Source organism: Pocillopora damicornis, chromosome 4, assembly GCF_964200805.1.
Source record: "Pocillopora damicornis chromosome 4, jaPocDami1.2, whole genome shotgun sequence".
Classification (NCBI taxonomy): Eukaryota; Metazoa; Cnidaria; class Anthozoa; order Scleractinia; family Pocilloporidae; genus Pocillopora; species Pocillopora damicornis.
This window is the reverse complement of record NC_142673.1, coordinates 1,855,888-1,879,494: the sequence shown is the minus strand read 5'-3', so window position 1 is coordinate 1,879,494 and position 23,607 is coordinate 1,855,888. Positions and strand designations below refer to the sequence as shown.

Below are 23,607 nucleotides of genomic sequence, written 5' to 3'. Positions count from 1 at the left end.
CTTCCCAAATATGACATTTGTAATTTTTGAAGTGTCGAACTACAAAAGTATAATTAAGCTAAATCAACAGAAGTGTGTCATTAATAGCTTGCGCGGTTTGGTCGAGCTATAGAAGGATTTAGGAAGCTTAAAAACTGTCGCATGCTGTCACCTGGGAAAGGATTTCTGCTTGGTTTCACCGCGAAGATTTTATTTGTAGCCGTATGTGGCAGTAAGCTCTAGCAAGCTTTTGTTATTTGAGGTTAGAAGCATAAGTCGGAATCCCCCGGTGGTACTGTCAACACTCCTTCCCCCTTTGTAATTTTTAACAAGTCTCCGCCAATAAGCGAGCGAGGGAACAAAAGGAGAAATGATGAATGACAACCCGCTCAATTATGTACGAGTTCCGAGCTGGATACGGACGGCCGATTGGTCTGTTATGCAAGGGTACTTTGAATAGCCGCGGGCGATAATTCTACCCAGCGCCAACCAATGACAACAAAGAAAAGAACTTGTTGTTAATTACAATGACAGCTGCTTCGGTGGTTCTACTGTGACGGGAAACCACACTAGGGGGCTACTCAAAAAACGACAGCCCCCTATAAGAACTCGGCTTCTTTACCCAAGCCCTTTATTTGAACGTGACTTGGCCAAAGTGAACGTTTGCTGTTAGAAATTTGCGACGGAATCGCGATCGTAACTTGTGAAAAGTTTTCAATCGCCTGTAAGGGTCACTTGGGGCGGCGACGGCCTTGTTAATCAGTATCTTTGTATTGGAGCTGTCAACTCTCTGATTGATAAGTGAATTGAGTCATTTGGTTTTCATTCCCATCAAGCAAATTGGCCTGGACTGGATCGAGCGATCGACTCGCGAGGAAGGACAGAATTGTGACAGTGTTACATGGTCTACATGCAGTTATGTGCGACAGTTCAGACGGCAGCCTAACAGGGACATGAGTTTTCGATTTAAACGACGAAAAACCGACTTGTGCCGCGTGTTGCTCACGACTTGTTTATTTCCGCTTCTACGTGAGTAGACTCTTCAATCGAACGCTCGGATCGCGCGTTCGTTACTATTCGATACGATTCACCGAGTAATCCTTATGTTGTGATGGCTTTAAATGTAAATATACTCACATTACTCGTTCTCTCATTTGTGCTCGTAGTGCTGGTTGTCACAGCAGAGACACAAAAGTGTACGCAAATTATCAGCGACCGCTGCACTACGCCGTACATTAGGACTACAGAAGCGGTCGGTGAGAACAACCAAGAAATCTGCACCGCTTTGGCTGTTTATTTACGCTGCGTAGAGGACGTAAAAAAGACAGTCAAAAGTTGTCGCTCAGATCTTCAATTTCTTACAATATCGACTTTGATACCGATGACAATGAAAGCCCGAAATTGTGGGAATATTTCACTTCCTACAAACGAAACAGCTCTGATCGGTACAAAGTCTCCAACTAAGCCAACCACGAAACGACCTGGTTGTTTGAACTTTACATCTGAGGACCTCAAACCTTCTAAAGAACAAATTAGGCTAAACCCACACCATTTTCGATTGTGTGCATTATTCGGGGACCCACATTTAAAAACATTTACGGAGGAACGTCAAACTTGCGTCGTTCAGGGAGCGTGGCCGCTTATTGACAATAATTATTTCTCTGTGCAAGTTACCAACGTGCCGCTGGTAGCGGGTTCAAGCGCTACAGCCACGAACACCGTAAGTACTGGTAAATTATTTTGAATTTGCGCCCTTCTCTACACGGAACGTGTCCAAACAACACAGGCTTTTGAATTATGCATACACGTCCTACAGCTTACGGCTTCCTTACAGTATTCAAATATGGTCTCCAACTGCTTGACAGAAACACGGCATGTCTTCAGCGCTGTGCCGCTTGTCAATTTCACAAGCTTGTGTGTTTCCCAATGGGTTTGCTAAACGGCTGCGGTGTCAGTTTAGTGCCCAACCGCTGCATTCATTAACCGTTTACTGTTCTAATCGTTCGTTGCACTGACCGATCTCGTTCGCTTTTGTGATGAAACTAATCACATATCATCATGCAATTTGTTTCTGAAATAAAGCAATCCATCATCACAGCTCGCACAAGAGGCTGCCAAAATTGATGGATCGCGATTTGGTGACTGTGTATGTTAATCGCTGCACTCATATTTTCTCTTTTAGATCACAGTGCTGATAAAAGCGAATGGAAAGGGCTGCGTAGATCAGAAAATTTATCGAGCCGAAGCGGGTTCGCTTCCCGCTGAGTTCCACGATGGAACACAACGGACTGGACCTGCAGACTGCTCCGCTGAAATCTTCCAGAGGAAAAGGGGACGTCGATTTCATATCGAGATAAAAATCTGTTACATCAGCACCACGATCATTATCCGACAGGTCGGAGATTTTCTGACATTTCACGTTAAAATTCCCGAGCAGCTTCTGTCTTCTGTCCCGTCTACGGGACTCTGTGTAACGGGATGTCCTTCTCGCCAAAGAATTGACTACCGAGAGCTATTATCATTTACGGACAATCAACTCGCGAAAATGCGTCCGCGGAGGAGCAAAATGTCTCGCGCAGAGGCCTATGCTAACTGCACTGAAACGAAAATCACGGGCTTCTATCTGGATTCATGTTTATTTGATCTTTTGACAACGGGAAACGTGAATTTTACAGCCGCTGCGTGGCACGCTTTAGACGATTCATTCCTGCTGGATGAAATTGGAACATTGAGAGACCTACAGTCGTACAATATGACGGAACCACGGACAGACAAGCCAACATGGCCAGTTAAAATACCAGTTTCAAGTTCACAGACACTGTCTCATTCATTCGCCATTCTCACGGTTCTACTGTTTTCCTTGTTCATTTTGGCAAGATAACTAGAGCCGAAATGCGCATAATGGCAGTTTCAAAGTACAGTAATTTATGATCTGTATCGGCGATTCTTATCTGTGGCCTGTCAAGAAATTCCAGTTGAAGTGAGATTATTTTCAATCTTTCAAAATCTACTTGTAGTTTTTAAAAGTGCGACGCATTTTTGAGACAGCGGACCGAAACTAAATCGGTGTAGATATCCCGCGAAAGTGAAAGATTGTTTATGAAATTGTCAGAAATGTACATACCGTTTGTAAGAAAAAAAATTCGTCACTTGAGTATTAGAGACATACATTTTTATATCTTTATGCCAATATTTTTCGTCGGGCACCGGATCAGAGGGCAAGTGCATAGAAATTTATTTGTTTTATACATTCTCAATTAATTTATGAAATCCACAGTACAAGCATTTTGACAATGCACACAAGAAACACACACACACAAACGCTGAAATGTTCGAATAAATCTGATCATCAATTGAGATCTGTGTTTTTGTGTTGCTAAAAGGTTCCTGTGTGATGTTTTTCATTTTCCGCTGCGTCCCATATCGTTCTCGTATTCCATTTCCTCTCATATATTTGTCCATGTTTGGTCTTTCATCAAGCTCCTCCTTGTTTCCTACCCCAGATTTTTCAGAATTATCGCGTTCTTATTGTCGCCATCGACGGTTTTCCACAAAAAAAATTCATCTTACTGATGCGAGATCTTACACGATGACTCAAAACGGAAAATGCGGCTTGCTGATGTTATCTACGGCTAAATGTTTAAGATCGAGTGTTATTTAATTTCCTTATCTAATGACTTTGGTAATTCGTGGAAATGTTAAAAACATACCTTAATCGAAGCACATATATTTATCTATAGAATAGTTTCTAATTGAATTAAATTTCGTTACAGTTCTAAAAATCCAAATTTAAAGAAGGAACAGGTCAAATTTTTCATTCGCCACTATGTAGTGTGTTTTCCGCCGCGTTTGTTTTTCTGTCATTGAAGCGTCAACTCGCTGGGGGGCAGTTGCAAAATTCCCAAGAAATTATACAGAGGTGATTTTGTCTGGTTACTAAAAGGAAATTATCTAGATAAAGGACAGCTAAGAAACGATAATTGCATGGCTTATGATAATTTCTGTAAAAAAAAAGGAACTAACAACATTTTTACAGAACGGCCTCTGTAAGAACGTTATAATCCAGCAACAAATATTTACTCCATTTCGAAGTCGTGCTTTTAATTATCGAGTCCTGTTTTATCGCATAGGAAGGATTCGCGTCGAGGCATTGTCACAGACGGGTTTATTGCACACTTCTAAACCTGTTCACGAAATTTAGGCGTTAACATTTCCAAGTCTCTACTTTTTACACTTGATTCTATTTGATCCAAAACGACTACAAAACGAGAATTATTCCTGGTCGATGAAATTAAACCAGCGATCACTTGGGTCGACAAATTGCGGTGTTTACGTTTTGCGAGATAAAAGCAATTAGATAAGTGTTACAGCCTTCTTCGGTATCCATTCTTATGCTTATTAAAGCGAGCTTTGCAAAGCTTACACAATCTCCAAAATCTTGTATTATTTCCATAACCTTCACCCCTCTACCAGAGTTGATCCAAACGACAAAGCTGTAAAGATACGTTTTTAACTTTTCTTGTTGCCTCACTTTACTCTTAGAAATGACCATATGGCGAAAAGATGGCCCGCGCTTTTGGTGGTTTATCATGTCTATAGGCGGTGTTTTATGTCCATAGAAAGCGTAAACATTGTTCTTAAAGAAGCATTGACTTCACTTGTCATTCATCAAAGTCTCTCTTGCCTAATTATGTCAATTTTCTTTGTTTCGCAGTTGTATCCTGAACTTACCTGTCGCGTGGTACAACGCCACCGCTTAATAAACGGACCGCAATTTTTCATCGTCAAACATCCAAAATCTTTTATGCTTTAATGTCGTTAACTGCATGCTTCGTACTCAAATGATTTTTACGTATGCTTGTAAATTAAAGTGCTCCAATTTAACTGCAATCCATCTTAATTTTTGGGGTGGAGTCTTTAAAGCTCAAAATCGACCCCACCGGAAGATAGATTAATTATGGAGCACTACTGATTTGTACTGTACAAAACAGCTCCAAATTGGATCTTGTCTCTAAATAAACTCAAACAGACTGTTATCCAGAAGGCTGGCTTTATCTGCCACGTTTCATTAGCCATCCCCCTATGCTGCTATTGTCGCCAGTGACATTCAATGACCCCGCGAGATCTCTTCAAAGACACACAATTATGAAGTTTATTGGAAAATTAGTACGAGAGTAAACACTTCGCTTAACATATGAAAGGCTCGTGACTACGTAAACAGAATCCGTCCCGCGGCTCTTAAAAGAAGCAAAATCTAGCGAAAATATTCAAATTGAAGTTATGAACTGCAAACCAACACTAGCGTATGAAAAGGCGTGCGGCAAAATAAACTAATATTTCTTTGATTGGACCCCCTAGAGTCGTGTTGTAGTGCCTATTGAATTGTTTTGTGTCGATAAACAAAAGAAAGCTCCCTAAATGCTTTCAGTTCGCGGTACGATTTGCAATTCATTTTCACACGATATTATTTTCAGTTTCGAAACAAAAAAGAACCTCTAGGAGCTTGAACTTAAGCACAAAAAATATGTGTTGGGGATTGCACAACGGGCAGGCACGCAAGAGGAAAAAGTGCTTTCACAAAAAGAAAGACATATGTTTTATAATTGGAGCATTTGTATCAGCCATGCTGGAAGACCATCTTGATTTCGGCAGCTGCAAAAACAGTGTTGTTACGATGGTACATGAAAAAAGAAAGCGCAGTTTAGAACCCCTTGCTCAACAGATGGGTATAATTTTCTTGTACTATTGGGTGGGAAGATTACGATGAAAGACAACAAGCTTTTGGACGTAAACAAAATTTTTCCTTTCGTTTTAGGGTAAACCTCGATAATGGTCCTATTGATGAAAAATAACAAGAACAATAGAAGTTAACCCCGCTTAATTCGACCACACGTGTTTTCAAAATGTTCAGAATTTTCCCGCTCAACTTCACTATGGTAGTTAGTTGGGCCCACAAAATTTCCGTCTGGTTTCCTAGACAATCTTTTCCACCCGTGGTGACAAGCATTCAACTTGAAAAGTTTCATGCAAATATTAATCGATAACGTACAGCTTTAAAATGGAATATGGTTTAAGCCAGTTTCAAATGCGCGCATCCTTGAGAAATAGAGTTAGATTGGCAGTGTTTGTCGGTAACTGACTGAAGCCTGTTGCATTCTTCTCCAGGCCTCTTTGACTCATCTAATGACTGATGATCTCGAATTTGACAGAGAAGTGACCACTATCTCCATTTGGTTTGAACGAGTGCTTACTTAGGGTGGTTTTCGGCTTGCTGAATTAACCACGGCAAAGAAAAAAACTAAAAACAGAAGCTGTTGCGAAAAAAATCACGAAATAATTGCAGTATCGTTCACTTTTCTGTGTCCGCGGAGCGAACGCGTAAATACGGTGATTGTTCAAGACCTCAAAAGCACTTTCGTCTTGCAGACGAGTTTCCTCAGATTAAATACAGCTTATCATCTTACGAATTGCCTATAAAACGGATACCAAGGAATGAATATTTTTTTGGATCAAAAACATCATCGAAACTTGACGATCCTAAGGCAGGCTACCAGTGGCATGATCAAGTTAAAATTTTGAAAATATTGTGATCACGGCTGGGAAAGTTGAAATTATCCACTGGAAACTGTATGACTCTAATACAATCAAGTTCAGTCACGTATATAGATATTGTATTTATTTTCGTTGTAAACAGAGCGCTTCTGTGTCAAAACAGAAAAAAAATGAGTAATGAAAAAACTTTTAACACGATCGCTTGTGCGAGTTTATACCGGATAACTAACCAAAAGGAAATACTTATTTCTTGATCAATTGCCAAAAAAAAAGGATCTCCAAAGAGATAGAATCGTAATAAAGAAACATACGATATCGCCACGATCCGAATTATCCTACCATTAATTTTAATTCTGTCAGGAATGATAACCATTTCACATGGGAAAAGCAACTTTTAAACTTGAATTTCCCACAACTGAACGCTTGTCGTACCGAGTACATGTAGACTTTCATTTAGAGTTTCCTATATGTAAAATAGCATATTAAGATGAAAAACTGGTCTTTAAAGTAAAATATATACAACTGAAAAATAACTTCTTTAGTTTTTTTTTTTCCTCAAGAAAACTGAGCAGCTCTTGACTTTGCTGACCTGCTAAATCAAATGAAAACACCCACCGACTAAAATCCCTCTTTGAAACTTAATGCACGGCAAACATTTGGTAAAAAATCCGTTTCGTTTTCTGTTCTCACGTTTGCAAAGATTTTGAATTCCTTGAGCAAAATCGGAGGCAAAGAGGAATTGGGCTCTGTTTAAGCCCGCTTTACATACATCCCAGTAATTGTAATTCCTGGAGCAATTTAATTTCAAGCTTATTTGGGAGTAAAATAAACAAAAGGAGAAAAAAAATTGCGGTTTATAGTTAGCCCGATATCAAGCCTGCAAGTGTGAATAATCGTTCTTCCGGGTGTGTACGATACCCGCTGGCCCGGAGGCTGTGATTATTGGTCAAGATGTTGAAAAGTACTATTTCCCAATTGCTTAGCAATTGGCATCCTTAAGCTTCGCTTTTAGCCACCTCGGCATTAAACCTCGGTCTTAGAGAGGCGGGACTGGTTGTAAAAGAGCTCTGTTCACTGCACTTTTTAATCTCTCAAGTGAAAGTTTTAACTCACGTTCATAGAAAGTAGAGGCTTTTCGATGGAATGCAGGCCTCCTTGAAAGAACAATTCAAAAGAATTTCAAGATTTCAAGTCAATAATTTTTCAGCCCAAAACGGTTTCAGATTTAGAACAAGTAGTACATTGTTTTTCAGCAGTGTGAAATAAAAATAGCAAAAGAATAATCTTAAGTAAGATAATAAGTCTTTTCAACGCTAAGTTTATTGTTTGGGGCATGAACCCCGCCCAGAAGGTTAATCGTCAAAAATGTTGAACGCAATGTCCTCCAAGTTTTAAGCGGTTTAAAATCAGATTTCAAAATTTTGTTGACAGCGAGCGAGATTTAATGGTGTTAATTCTTGTTAAGTTGTTTACAAGTTTCTGCGGCACATTTTATCAGGATTAAAAAAAAATCTTTTAACGTTTCCGGATTAAACGTAGCACTGAAATCAATGAGCCTTAAGCTCTCCATACATCATCCAATTTTCACTTTGGCCACAGTTTTGGCAACTATTTGAATTCGTGACAGAAGAGCTTGGGGTTACTGTGGACATTCAAAAAAGTTTTGCACGGATTCTCAGTTTTTTCCTTCACAGTAGCCTTAGATTAGCAAATGTTTGAGCGTAAAATATGCGTATGTACGGGTGTGCTTGGTAAATTTTAATCTGCCGAAGGAATTGGTTCACTTGGCGCTTATTGACAATCGGATCCATAGACATCGCGTGATGTTTATAAGTCGAATCACATGCGTTCAGTTACTGCTACAAGGGAAAAAGCAAAAATTACTAAATGTGCCAGTAAAGATTTGGCCACTGTAAAAAGAAATCACAAAAGAGATGAAACAAAATAAAAAACAAACAAAGACAATCATCTTTTTTTGGTTCGAAAACTCTCCCAAGTAACAAATACACAACATCTGACAGAAAGTCTTTTTTCCACAACACGACCTTTAAAGACAAGAGGATTATAAAATCACGGTTAAAAAGTATTTGCTGTTCTTTCAAGCTAAAACAGTTTACATTTTGTGGCTTCTGACACACGAGTACCTTATAAACCGCCATTGGAAGTGCTTCAGAGAAATGTGTTTGTAAGTGTTATTTTCAAACCCTGGCTATTCCACACGAAGCAAAAATTACAGGGTTATAAGCTATTTACCACTGCCGCATATTTCATGAAGTGTATTTCATAGCCAAAAAATTATCCTCGTATTTTTCATATTTTGGAAACTTTTTCCTCTTTCACCAAGCTGGGGGCCAACTCAAACACTTTAATCTGCATCTTGAGAGAAGGAAAAACTGAAATGTTTATTTTGACTTCCTCTGTAATGCAAAGCAATAAAAGTGCGACTCTTTGTTACAAGAAGGATCACGTACATTCCTTTTTAAAACGGGATTATACTATAGCCAAAAACAATCTTAAAATTCTAAAGATTAGCGTAACTGTAACTGTAACTTTTGTCTTTCCTTGAACATTTATCCATTATCCGCATTTTAACCTTTAGAGGGCTGACTTGGCTAGCACGCTAGTACGCTGAAATGCGTCATCGTTTTCTAAAGCCGGATTTACATCACAAAGATGTCTTATTAAAAACAATTTTAGCTCTTCCTCTCTCTCAATATTGAGGGTGGCAAGGTCATGGTTTACAGATGAGTATTGTTGACAGTTTCCTAAAGTTTAGATCACCTAAATATTTCATCTTTTCACAGAATATTCGAAAACTGAGTTTGATTCGGTTGCAAAAAAGAGATTGGATAACCAAGAAATTCAGTTGCAAGAGAAAATCGAATAACTATTACTAAGATGTCAGTTTCATGTAGTCTTGTACGATTTAAAATAGGCCGCCTCCTCGATACTCCGTAAGATTGAATCCCTCAAATCACTTCACTCTTTTACCTTAAATGAATGGTTTTTCTTGCCCCTGGATTTCTTTGTGAATGAAGATTTCTCTATTCAACGAACGTTAATTACGAATACCCCGTAAATAGCTGAACTAAATAACATTCTTAATAAATCTAGAACATGTATCTTTTGGGTTGGAGGTGTGCTCATTTTATTTATTTTCCGGTCGACTCCCGCGTGGCGTGAGTCAGAATTGGTAGTGGGCGGTAAAACACGCCACAACAGCACAATTTCTCAAAATAATGACTGGATGATAACTTAGAATATTTTGTGAGAGATTTTGGCTTTAGTGGGGGATTTTTTTGATGGCAGTACAGAAGACGGGGAAGGGCTTCATTTACCCCGGAACCCTACGGTGATTTGAACTTCGAGCTACTACGCGCGAAAACAAACTCGTTGGTGACAGTTCAAGCAATCGGTAATCACTTAAGTCTCTCATTAAAGCCAGTTAGCCAAAGAAACGAAAACAAGCTGACAAAACGACGACAAAAATCGGCAGTAACAACGACAACAACAACGAAAAAAAACAGGGAAATCTCTCGTCATGAACTAAGTTACACAATAGCGTTCAGCTAGTCTTTGAGAGGCAAGGGCTGCAATCCCGTCGAACATTGAATTTTTCAGGTCTATTTTCTGTAATTACCACAACTGCAGCACATAAGCAAGATGATATCCTCATGTGTTGTTAGGTGAGACTGAATAGTGGTGGAAGAGTTATTTTCCCTGGGGGAAAGCTTGCTCAGAGGCTGCCCAATGCTTGTTGAACAAGACGCCTAATGGTGTTACCGTGGGATACGTTAACTACTGAGCAGTTACAGAAACCTACCATGATCAGTCAAATAGATCAGCCGAAGAAATCACTGTAGAAAATATTAGTGTTAAAGAAACTGTGACTGTTTTTGAAGCTGAAGCGAAGAGTGGCAGCTAAAAAAACCTTTGAATTTTTCTGAAAAAAAAAAAAAACTGTAACACCACCTACTTATCTCCACGTCTCGTCGCCTGTTTCATCCCCCCTAGGAGCAACAGCTCGGTAAAAACAATTTCCATCTCCGCTGTTGTTTATCAAAAACGTAAGTAAGTACGAAAACAGGCTGTATACACTTTAATACAAGTAAAAGACTTTACTGAGTTATTTCCTTGTGATTTGTGGTTAATTTTGTGATTTTTCTTACGTGAGAAGTTAATCGGTAGATTTTATTACATATTTCATAGTTGATCATACAAAAACGTACGCTTCCCTCGAAAAAACAAACCTCAATTAATGAATATGGAATAAGGCATAACAACACACACAAAAAGAAATCGATTAAAGCACCACAACATGTCAAATAAATTCAGCTATCTCCTTTATCTAATAAAAGAATACCTATGGCCAACTCGAGCATAAAGTACAAATTCTGCAGGTGAAACATGGTTATGAACTTGTAATTGTTGGTCTTGCCGCAATGCAACGTTGCTCTTATTTCAAAAGCCAAGGTTCCGGAAAATCACGGAGAGATCCACAATTAAGGTGAACATCCAACTCCGCAGAATAATTTACGTATAAATAGAATACAAAAACCGCACAAAATAGTATCCCGCGTTTATCGAATTTCCGTTTGCAAAATTCGTCAAATTTGGCCGCTGGAATTCAAATCTTACTTCGCCTGCACAAGCCAAATTTTCTCTTTTCGCCTCACAGTGGCTCAATATATATTTGCATTGTGACGCAATGATCTTTGTTTACACGGTTTTCTCCAGCTATTAACTGATAAGTTTTCTGCCTCGGAACGAAATACCTCACAACGCACTTAATGTGACCGCTGTTATTTCCATAGGGAAGAGGGACTGGCTTACACGTGTAAATTTACACACTCGCTATTGTGCGATGGTGGCACGAGTCCCGACTGCTTCTCGGGCCTCTCAGGCTCAGTCGTTGTACAGTACTTGGTCTGTTGGCTTCTTAGACAGTTCGAGCACGCCATTAATACAGTGGTAATACAGTGCGACCGCAGTTTCTCCGGTACGAATGATGCAATGACAAAGGGAACTACATGAACGCGGTCAAACTGCGTTCTTTTGTAGTTCCATTTTTTAGTCACATAGAACGCGGCTTTGAAACGCAAAAGTCACTGGTACTTTTCTCTTAGGTGTACTTCGACTGACGACGAGGATAGGGCTGAATTGAACGTGTGAGAACATTTGTAACTGTTTTTCGGGTTGGGAAGTAATTCAAAGAAGTGAGTAAGCAGTTTTTGATATACAATAGCCCCATGGAAACTTTTCGTAACTGTTTCAAATTGACATTCCCTGTCTTAACCAAGTTAAAGCAACAGCTCTTCTCAGACTTCTGAAGAAAATCGTCGCTTACAGAGAGTTTTCATTTAACGTAAGCCTTGACACAACTTCCTTGAAGAATCGTTTTGAAGGAGCACTCAGATTTACGAGGGACATTTCTTCGCTACCGAAACCTGGTTTTAATTCAGGAAAACCGCAGACCTTATAAAGTTGCAGTTTCGCGACCATCGCGAGCTTTTCCAACGAACCTCAAGAATCATGAAATCGTAAACGTACCTGAGAGTCCAATTGTTAAAGAAAGATTCACCGAAAAAGGCACATCTCCAAAACAAACCATTTAATGTCACAGCCAAAATATACCCTCAATCCACATAAATCTTTTACAGAAGCAGGACATTTCAATAGTTCACGCATCAGCAATATTAATAAATGAGATTTAAACGTTCAAACACTTTACCCCACACGACATTGTTACAGAGACGTAGAAGAAGGAGTAGGACTGGGGGAGTCAGGTACCAGGCCCCACGCCTTCGATTAAAAAAAGGGTTCCAAAGTTAGTTTAGGCCTAAATTTGTTAAATCTAGTTTTACAAAATGTTCGAAGGAACCACAGTTCAAAGTTCATCTTTCTGTTTCTTGTCCTTCTTCTTCTTCTTTTTCTTCTCGGGAACTTTAAATGGTTTCGTGGCTTCTCGTTTTAAATAATCAATGAAAGAATCAACATCTCGGCCACCGTTGTATTTTTTGGGCGTTTTCTTACCGTACATTGGTGAAAAATAGATTGTTGGAAAACTGCAAAGAAAAGGCGAAAGGAAACATTTAACTTGTGCAAAGTGAGGCAAGTCTATTACGTTATACCAACTTTGATGATACATTTTGGCATAAAGTAGCTCTCCACCATAACAACAGCCTTTATAACAGAAATTACGATGGACTGCTAAGGGCTTCGGGAGGGGGAGGGCACACTTGTCCAAAACTTGCTAAGAAATACCCCCCCCCCCTCCTCATTTCTTCTATGGACCTATGGTTTAGTGGCTTCTCGTTTTAGTTGATCAATGAAAGAATCAACATCTCTCCTATGGACCAAAACGTGTGTGCACTGTGCCGGGGACACTAAATCCAACAAGCGTTGCAACGTGTAACACGGTCAATTTAGCTAAACTATTTCAATTTTCCCCTTTTTTTCCGTTTATGTAACGCGGTGTCATGTTTGATGAAAGCCAATGTAATAGATCGGAATTTACCGACAGAGGCAACATCATACCGAGAAAACCCTCATACCGAGAAAACCCTCATACCGAGAAAACCCTCATACCGAGAAAACGAACGAGCGAACGAACGAAAGAACGAACAAAATGCGAGCCACCGAATGAGCAAACGAGAAGCGTGCGAGTCACCGAGTGAGCAAACGAGAGGTAAGCGAACAAGCGAATGAGCTAACAAGCAAACAGGCATACGAACGAACGAGTCACTTCCGTAACGAAGGAACGAACTACCGAACGAGCGACTGACAAAAGAAACGTAAAGACAAACCAACGGATCAAAAAGGATGCAAGAGACCAAAGCAAAAGAGACAAGAACGTAGACACTATTAAGTGTCAAATCGGTAAAATGGCATGTTGTCCCCGCGTTCGACTTACCCGCTAACTTCGTACGGTGAAGGAGCATCATTTGCCGTGGCATCCATCTTGGCTATAACTATGTCTTTCACGTCAGCCAGCTACAAAAGAAATTTAACGTCTTATTTTTAACATTTTACTTTCCTAACAAAAAGAAAAATTGAAATTGAAAATTCCATGCCATGTAGCCGACCTTCTCTCCCAGTTCTTTGTAGACTGGTTCCAAACTCTTGCAATGGCCACACCATGGAGCATAGAACTCGATCAACACATCTTTTGTTTCATCGTTCACAATCTCATTGAAAGTCTTGCCAACAACAACCTGCAGGAAAAATCAATTAACTAATAAGTATACAAAATAAATAACAACATAAACAAACATATATGCTTTATTACATGAAGGTTTGACGACGAATCAAAAGACATAATTTAACAATTTTGCAGGCATTTCAGTAACCCTTTCTTTCTCCTTACTGTCTGCCATACAATTCTTGTGATTTTAGTTTGGAGAATTTGGTATTGGATCAACTAATAATCACACCTAACTGATATTTATCTAACCGCTAGTCTGCTGTGTTGTTAGGAGAGATTCTGTATTGGTCAATTGTAGTGTATTGCGTTACCTAAGCGTTACTATAGTCACGCTATATCCTGTAAGACACGATCGGTACATGATTGTAAAAGTACATTCCTATGTAAAAGTAGTATTACTGATTCCTAGTATTGTATTGTGAATATAGCTTGTTGATTCTTTAATAAAATTCAGTTGAGCAATAGCAATGAAAGGAGTAACTTGACTGAGTCTAGACGACACAACATCAATCATGGGACGATAAATTTAGCGACTGTCGACTTTGGTGCATTTTAATGAACTATGAATGGGGTCATTACTTTTAATAACTTTGATAAAGAGAGACCCTATGTTTTTGAAGTTAGAGAAATATAAGGAACATTTCTAGCAGTGGTAATTAGCGCATCAGTAAAAAAAACGCATAGCGGTGAAAGCAAGCTCTGATTGGCTACTCAAACTCGCACGGTTTGCGCCCGAAAATATTGTAATCGTAGCAGGAATAAATGAGTTAAAATCCTCTTTTTATGCTATATTATCTCACTGTTTTGGTGTTATCTAATACAAATATACACCTCGGTGTCGAGGACAAGCAGTGGATATCTACCAACACTAGTCATTTCCGCTTCGTTGAATGGTTGTTAATTATCTGACAAGGGAATTGATATCAACAGAAACCACACCCTACCGTCACAGGGCCATCATTAGTCTCTGGTACTTCTTCAGATTTGATAAAAGGCTCAACGTTTCCCTCGAAGTAGTTTTTGAGGTAATCTCTGAAGGTGTCCACACTAAAAAGTAAACAGCAATGCATTATGTCAGGCCAAAGAGAAATGGCGGTGAAGTGAAACTTGATCATTCACCCTTAACACCCAAACATCAGTGTTCATATTCTCCATACTCTTTGCTATAAATTTCCCTTGGTACTGACAAGGAGAAATCGTTGAACGATCAGAGCTTCTTGCGTTAGCGATCATTTCTGTTATTCTCATGATCTTAACGAATGGTTCAGTAGTATCACTGTCAGGAGAAGTTACATGCTGGTCTGGAAATTTGTGCATGTCGCTAAAAATATCACGACATAATCTACCCTCTTCTTTCCTCTCTCTTCCCACCGTCCGAGAAAAAAAATAACAGAATAGAACAGAATAGAACAGTGGATCAAGGAAGATGGCCAATGTGAAAAAATTCAGGATAACTTTTTAAAGATGCGATGCCCAAAGTGGTGACCTTGTCCCTTTGACCTGTTTCCTGGGTGGGTGAGTGGGTGGGGGGGGGAGGGGAAAGAAGAGGAGGTGCCATAGCTATGATTTGCACGTGGCATGCAGAGGATGAGGAGGAGGGAAGGCAAGGTTATGAAAATCATTTGAAAGAATTAAAAGCATGTGTTCATCAACAAATTTTCAGGATCTTAATATTATATCCATTTCAACCATTGTGAGAAGCTATGGTTTGTACATTGCCGTTTCAAATAATGGTCAAGGACAAAGCTAATAAGGGAGCCCTGGGACTAATGTTACTCGTTATTGACTGATGTCTCTTTAGAGAATGAAGTCACAGCAGGGCACAGCACAGCACAGCACAAAACAAGCACAGCTAACAGCACTACATAGTATATAGCACATAGCACAGAAGTGTGGAGTGGAGTGTAGAGCAGGATAGCAAGGTACTTTATTGAGGAACATAGCAGAGGACAACACAGCATAAAAATACACCTACCTGAATTTTTCTTTCATGGGATATTTCATTCCATCATCACTTACTATAGCTACTACAACCTCATCATTATCAGAGGATAGACCAAATGTATCAAGTTTTCTGGAGAAGTCTTTCTTGGATGCAAAAGCAAAGGTCATCACTTTGTTTTTGAACTCAGTAGCAACTTTCAGAATTCGATTACGCCAATATCGCGTACCTAGTGATGGCAAGATTGCAAGTTGAATGTAAATATGTATGTAGCAAATCTAATGCATCATGGATACCCTCAAGCATCAATTTTACCTTAAAAGTCAATCTGATGTTATTATTTACTGGTAAATCTCAACCACTTGTTTACATTCATCACACATTGGCAAATAACAACTGGTTTCTCCAATACAAAACAAAGTGGGTAGAAGAACTGAGATAGGAGACAGACACATGTTCCCACAAGAAAATTAAAAATTTGTGTCTGCATTTTCTGCATTCTGGAGCAAGAAATTGGTTATTCTAATAGAATATAAAATTGTACAACTTTTGCACCACCACTTTTTTTGCCTAGCTTCTCTAACTGAGAGCCTATATCAGGCCATCGAAAGCCACTTCAATATCTGCATTGTTGGAAAGATGTTGGGACATCTTATGCCAGGTCTTGGAAACCATTGTGATCAAGAGGGGGAACTTAAGGGTATCTGCCGCTTTCGCTCCCTATAGAGTTCGCCCCTTCGAGTTCACCCCTACTGTATACCGTGTTCGCCCCCACACTTTTCAAGTTTGATCCCATCAAGTTGAGTTTGCCCCTTGATTGAGTGATATCCAGATGAGTTGATTTGTAAGTTGATGAGTAAATTCTTCAGTAAATAAAGCTAAACGGGTACAAGTCTAACAACTTAAGCAATGCTGTCACGATGAAAGCGTGGTTTGCATCTTCTCAAGTCTGGTTGTTACAATCAACACATTTTGTGTTCGTTAGATAAACTGTGTGGTTCTCTTTATCACAAGTTCAGTGTATACAGTTATTTCTGGTAACCCCAGATCCCACGCAGAGTATTTAGTTGATTCCATCAACCCACTTCCCAAGCAGGTTCCACACAATTGCCGAAATTCAAAATGGTCGTCGCTGACGTGACATTTGGCACATTCTGCTAGTGCCTTCGTCATAAATCAACTCATCTGGATATCACTCAATCAAGGGGCAAACTCGACTTGATGGGGTCGAACTAAAAAAGTGTGGGGGCGAACATGGCATAAGGTAGGGGTGAACTCGAAGGGGCGAACTTGATAGGGGGTGAATGTGGTGCAATTCAACTTAAGAATTAAGACTAAAAAACACTAGCAGCTCCCAAACTTTGGTGCAAGGTTTAAGGAGGGTACTAAAGGGTTTATACGTGATGCATTAATAAGCACAAAATTATTGCATTAGGCATTAATTTTACAGAAAGGCAAGGTAAGATGAGAGTTGTAGATCTCCCTTTTAAATTGGTAACAGGTGAAATATGGTCTCTTTTGCAGCCATTGTTTGGGATGTCATGCAATGCTCCCCCAAAGAGAAACTTAAGGGGAGAGTGTTGCATGAAATTCCACAGAATGACTGCAAAGGAGACCATGTGAAATACATATTAAAGTAAATGTGCTGCTTGAACATTTCTAAAGTTTGTGCATGAAACAGGATCAGGATCCCCCTTTCCTACCCTCTTTTAAAAAAACTCATTAGAGAGATGTTTGCTCAGTAAAAATCTTATCTACTCATCCTTCAACTATCTAACTTTTCCCAATTGACTCAGCGCAGATGGTTGCATTTTAGACAAGTTAAAGTGAACTGTACCTTTTGCATTACGTTCAAAATCAACATTGAAATAAACGGTACAAAGAGGTTTCTTAAATTGATCTTCATTATCCTGAGTCAAGTGGCCAACAAGTCCATGAACTGAAGCTTTGAGAAACTTCTTGATATAAAAAGGGTCTGCCATTCCAGTAAAGACTTCTTTGTTTGGTTCAAGCTTTGAATGAAGATGGCTGGGACGGAAAATAACCACTTGACTGAAGGAAAAAAAAAAAGGCATGTATTCAGTAAAGAAAGAAATGTAATCCTAATAAAAGGTCCAATATTCCAGAATTAATGAGGTATTGCCAATGGCAATGTTAAGGGCCAATCAATTTGAAGATTCAACATACCCCTCCCCCTCCCATGAGCAACCCATGGGTGTTCGACTGTTGTCCCTGCCTATAGGTGGGGAATTTAAACCCTGCTTGGGTGAGGTGGGGATTTAGAACCAGAACTGTCAAGTCTTTCTGGTGGAATAAATGTCTTTCATCTTTTAATATGGAGGTGTTTAAAGGTAAAAAGTTCACTTTCACAAGCAGAAGAAAAGGCCAACAAGAAAGTCATGGTGGTTTAACTTCCCTTTTACAAAAAATGATGATCTCATGCTGCATTTGGGTGGGGCATTTGAACACAAGCTAGAATTTGAAAGAACTAATCTTCAAAAGTTCAAATTGATTGACAAATTAAGGAAAGTATTTTGATCAAAACTTCTCAATGTCTCTTGGTAAGCTTTGATGTGTTTCTTTCATGGATTTCTTTCTCTCTTTCTCTTTTGTTCTTTCTTTCTTTATCATTTTTCCCCAATTCTTTTATAAGGAAGGGGCCTTACACTTTACATCATATGCAATAACCCATGACATATTTTTGCTTGTGCATGATTGTTCTGTGGGTGTCACATGATCAAATACAACCCAGCTAAAACTGAGTAGTGTCCACTGATTTACCCCATGGAATATTCCCCAATTTTTCAAACCTTACTTTCAATTTAATGAAAGTCTTTATTTACATTGAATTCAAGATGAGAGAGCATTTTGATATATTTGGGGAAGAAGAAAAATATTTTTCTGTTTCATACATTCATACCAGAGAACGCGTAAAAGTGAACATCCCACACAGTAAACAGCAAAGCTGTTGGTAAACATTTTGTACCATGTGTTGCAGAAAACATTTGATGGAAGTAAACATAGTAACCTCCAACTGGGCAAAAATATACATAAAAATTTGTCAGGGGACATTACCTGTTTCAAGAAGCAACAGTTTTCCAAGAGCTAAGCTTGATGAAAACTGCGAGCTTTCTCTATATATCTTTCATAGGATTTCTTAACACTTCAGACCAGGGTTCTCCCAAACTACCCCCCTCTTCCAACAGTCCATGATTCAAGAACAGTCCTTCTACAGTTATAGATAATTGCAGACAGAGAAATAACTGCCCCAGGCTTCAGTGATCTCATGACCAAGCAAGAGTTAATCAGAACTAAAATGCCAAACTTACTCTTTATGGCCCAAATCTGCCAAAATCTCTTCACTTGTTGTGTGTGCAAAATAGTAATCATCCCTCATTTCATTAGCTGTCTTCATGAATTCAGTTTTAAGTTCATCATCCTTCTCAAAGAAACCTACAAAATTGGATATAAAAGTGAGTTACATGACAACGTTTGGTGCTACCATTATTGATAAACATGTAAAGTAAACCCCTAATTTTTTTGGGTTATTTTACAAGTTAAAAAAATCAACTTCATCAGGACAAACCAATTAATGTTAATAGCATCAAGTTAAAATAGCCCAGCCTATGTGTTTCTACTGGCAAACAGAGGTTTTTAGAATGTTACACCATCTACTGAAAATTCCAAAGTGAATGTCAACAGCTAAAGATGGTACCACATTTCTGGAAAATCTCATGAATTAGCAAACTCTTTTTATCTTGAAGCTTTTAGAGATTATTTGAATAGCAAAATGCAGCAGTGCAGACAGGTTTACATGTTAAACAGAAGAAAGCACACTTCAAAGTTAGCCCTTAAGCACACTTAATTTTTGCTGGTAGTGTTTTAAATTAGATACCTGTAAAACATCAAATGTGACAGTTTGGGCAAACTTTCATTTTTAGCAAATCATAAAATGCAAAAATTGGCCAGTTTTGGGAGCTTGACAATAGTGGATAGTTTAACTATAAGCAAGCTATCATTTAGCACTTACCAACAACAAGAGCAGATTCCATTGTATCAAGTTTCTTCTTCATCTTTTCCAGATCATTGATTTCTGCAAAAAGCATAAGCTAATAGTATCCACATTTCAAGGAAAAAGAAAAAAAAATCCCAAAAAACATTTTGCGAGAAAATCAAAGAATGGCATCTAGCACCTTAACCTTTTCACTTCCAATATCTCATCAATTGAAAGGCTCAGAGCAAGAACGACCCCTTGATTTTTCGGCCATTTTTGAAAGTGTTCAGAAGTAGTTGAATTTTGGCATGTGGACTTAGTTTTACTCGATATACACTGTTTTGGTTTTTTTTCTGCTGGTTTGCGCTTCGTTTTCGAGAAATAACGTATGCAAAAAACCTTGAATTTCGTAGCGGCTTTCATTGAATGAAGCCGAAACAAAAGAAGCCTTTTGTTTCATCAAAACAATACAGCCCCCCGAGAACTTGCATATTCATAACCAGCTTAAAGAAAGAGCATGTTTTTTGTTTTGAGTTTAAAACACCGTTTAGCAAACGTAAAATATCCTTGAACAAACTTGCGCTACGGCAGAATTGAAGACAAAACCAAAGATACGTTGACATAGCCAAAAGTTTATACGATAATTGTATGTCAGATCGTAAAGAGAATTATTCTCTTTACAATCTGACATACAATTCTTATGATGTTAGTTTGAAGAATTTGTTATTGGATCAACAAAAAAAAATCCCCTAATTAATATTTTTCTATATTCTCGTTACTTAAGGCTAATATACTGATATTGTGAGGAGAGGCAACATCCCTTTGCATTCTGTTTCAACCCTTACACCCTAACATCAGTATGTATATTCCCCATACTCTTCTCTATATACATTTCTTAAGATACTGGTGAGGAGAATTTGTTTAACAATCAAAAGCTTTTTTTAGTTGGTGATCACTTCCTTCCTTGTAGGGAGAAATTAGATGCTAGTCACTCTAGATGCTAGGGTTAAATACTAACCTTGGGAGGAGGGTGCAGACTGTTTCTTCATGTATTGAATGATACCCGCTGCAAAAAAGAAATTGAGCCTTTGTAAACATGACTGCAATTTGGGGTAATAACTTGACAAAAACAAATTGAGGAAATGACTCGCGTTCTTACAAAATTTTGATTGAGTTGCAATGTTGTGGAAAAAATTAGACATCTTCTTATAGCAAACAGGTGGTAGTCAGATTTTTAAGAAACAGGAATCCCTAATCTATAAATTCTAAATCATTTTAGTCCGGAAGGTGTCTTTTAACCAACACCATGTGCTCTTGGATAATAATTAATAACAATTCAATATAATTTTAAGATCAAGCACAATTTGCTATTTGTGATTTCTCAACTATTCAGCTAAAATTATTGATTAGGACTAAAAGCATTATCAGTTTTTAAGTGTTACTGACTTCACATGGGTTTACTTTTCATGAAGCAACCAATTTAAACAACTTTCTCAGGACTCCACTTGTGATTTCTTTTTATTCCTTTTCAAAAGCTTTTTTCCAAAATGTGAGTTGCCAAACTGGTGATGAAGCTTTTCTGCTGGTATTTCTAGTACTCTTTACTAAGGAGGGCCAAATATTTGCTTATAAATCACTCTTATTTAAAATATAATTGTTGAAAAATGATTACTACTTCCAAAGTCAAAAATAAATCATATCAATAATTCATTTTTATGGTCACCAAATCTCACCAGCATTACGAGGGCCATCATAATCCTTTGAAAATTCTCCATTGCGAAAAATCTTGAGTGTTGGATAACCACTAACACCATATTTACCACAAGACTCTTTCCCTGCCTCAGTGCAGTCAACCTAAAACAGGTGTAAATTAAAAAGAAAGTTGTAATAATATTCTGAGAAAAATTGCAGCATTTATCTGAAAAACACTGTCAAAAAATTTGAACTCTTGTTACGCAGACATTTTTTTTTTTTTTTTTGCTCCTTGACTACTTGACAAGAATAGTTACTGTTGAACATTGCCACAAGTGGCCTTTGGTAATTTATAGGTCACATGACACTAACATGCACTCTCCCACAACTAGAGGAGTGTGTTGCCAGACAATTCCAAGAATGACTGGGAGGGAAAGTAGTATCATGACAGTTGCTCTATGATTTTATTATCATGAATCTCTAGTCAACCATCATGATGCACTCTGGTTGGTCAATGCTGATGCAATTTGATTGGTTGATGATTGTCAAATATTTTCCTATCATCAACCTGCACAATTTAGTTATATTACCAAGCTTAAATTCTTAATAGAAAACGCAGCTCTTCTGACAATCGAATGAGAATTGCTTAAGAATCATGATATTCTAACTATTCTCAAAGAATTTGGATGAATAATCGATCCAGGTTCATCTTTATTGTCATGCGATTATATTTACTTAGCCGAATTTGCAATGCAATTACACTTTAGAATTTACAACTCCTGTTCTTTTTCTTTTCTTTTTTTTTTTTTTTGCGGGCGGAAAATGGTATTTCAAGGTTATAATTATATTTCCTGTCTTTCAACACTCAATGACATCAACAATTCTCAGCTGTTTTGGTCTTGATCTCTAGGTATTCTGGTGATTAAAACGATATTTACTAGCATGGATCAAACAAACCATGTACAAACAAAGCAAACAATAATTATATTACCCGCAAGTATAAAATTTATTCAATAAAATCAATGAGTAAGGTTGATTTGGATACAAAGAGAGAAGGACAGGAAGTAATGCATGGAAAGATGGAAGTTAAGTAACAATGAAGACGTACCTTAGCAAGTGGTATTGGTGGGTCTTCCTTAATAAGCTTTGAGGCCGCAGTCTCGTACTCGGGAGCAAGTTTTTTGCAGTGTCCACACCTATTTGTGGGAGGAAAATTGAAATGTTTACAAGCTGTGCGTATCAGCTGAATAATGATCAACAACTATACAAATTCTTACCACGGGGCGAAGAATTCTACAAGCATAATTTCCTTGTCTTTCACACCAGATGCAAAAGTGCTATCGGTGAGCTCAATGACATCTGAACAGACAGCCACCGATGCAAAGAGAGCAATCAAAATTGTGGAAATAATCATTGTGGCAAAGAATTACCAACGAGGTACACTCATAACATGGAAGAAATGTACAGTTGGTTCACGAGACACGTTGAATTTGACAACCCTCAATGGACCGCGTTGGCGGGCTATGATTGGTTTTCAGCGTGCACGTGTTTCATGGTTCCTCAAGTTTTGTCGAATTGTGATTGGTGCATGATTTCTCTTAGAAACGGGACAATCACGTTAAAGCATTTCTGCCCGCAAAATACGAAATAAATTCCCTACGCGAAGAAGAAAAATAGGGTGCCGAAGCCTGCTTAAGATCATGCAATAATCCTAGTTCTTCCGAGGCTAGATCTGCTAAAAAAACATCCGAAACAGGGTGTTGGCTGATGTGGCTTAGAATGGAAACAGTTTTGTTTTTCGTGTTTTCTAGCGTGAATTTTTCCCGGCTACCTCCTGCACCTCGTGAGTAGAGGAGAGGAGGGAGTATCGGGGTAGAGACGGATTACAAAAAGTTCTGTGAGTAAGGGACTGGTGAGAAGAGATCTCGTGAAGCGGCAAGGCTCAGGAGAAGGCTTAATTTAGCCAAGATACACTGGTACTGACATTAGTGATTTGAAGTTTTTCGGATCACGTACATTTTTAGACACATTTTGTTCTCAAACGAGTTACGTTAAGTGTAAAGGCTATCGACCTTTTCACTTGATCAATTTGACGATAAGATCAAACCCTTCCTTCTCCTTAAGCCAGCACGAGATTTTATAACCTGTGGTGATAAGAAAAAGAGAGGTGTTAAACAAGGTGATCTTTTATCCTCTGTATTGTGATCGTATTGTTGTAAATCAGCCACCGTAAGGAGTTTCCAA

General features: G+C 38.5%; 2 protein-coding genes across 2 annotated transcripts; one reads left to right on the top strand and one right to left on the bottom strand.

The window, feature by feature from the left end:
• The first annotated feature begins 545 nt into the window (after positions 1-545).
• LOC113672707 (repulsive guidance molecule B) lies at positions 546-3,336 on the top strand. Its single transcript, XM_027189037.2, has 3 exons — positions 546-1,008; positions 1,146-1,699; positions 2,162-3,336. Exons 1-3 carry the CDS (start codon positions 933-935, stop codon positions 2,858-2,860), a joined length of 1,329 nt encoding a protein of 442 aa, XP_027044838.2. The 5' UTR covers positions 546-932; the 3' UTR covers positions 2,861-3,336.
• An 8,791-nt stretch (positions 3,337-12,127) lies between these two features.
• LOC113672683 (protein disulfide-isomerase A3) lies at positions 12,128-22,932 on the bottom strand. Its single transcript, XM_027189009.2, has 12 exons — positions 22,641-22,932; positions 22,472-22,559; positions 21,405-21,525; positions 20,690-20,737; positions 19,708-19,770; positions 19,007-19,130; positions 17,515-17,729; positions 15,711-15,906; positions 14,680-14,782; positions 13,617-13,745; positions 13,445-13,524; positions 12,128-12,596 (listed from the first exon to the last, which is right to left on the bottom strand). Exons 1-12 carry the CDS (start codon positions 22,775-22,777, stop codon positions 12,419-12,421), a joined length of 1,482 nt encoding a protein of 493 aa, XP_027044810.2. The 5' UTR covers positions 22,778-22,932; the 3' UTR covers positions 12,128-12,418.
• Positions 22,933-23,607: the final 675 nt, after the last annotated feature.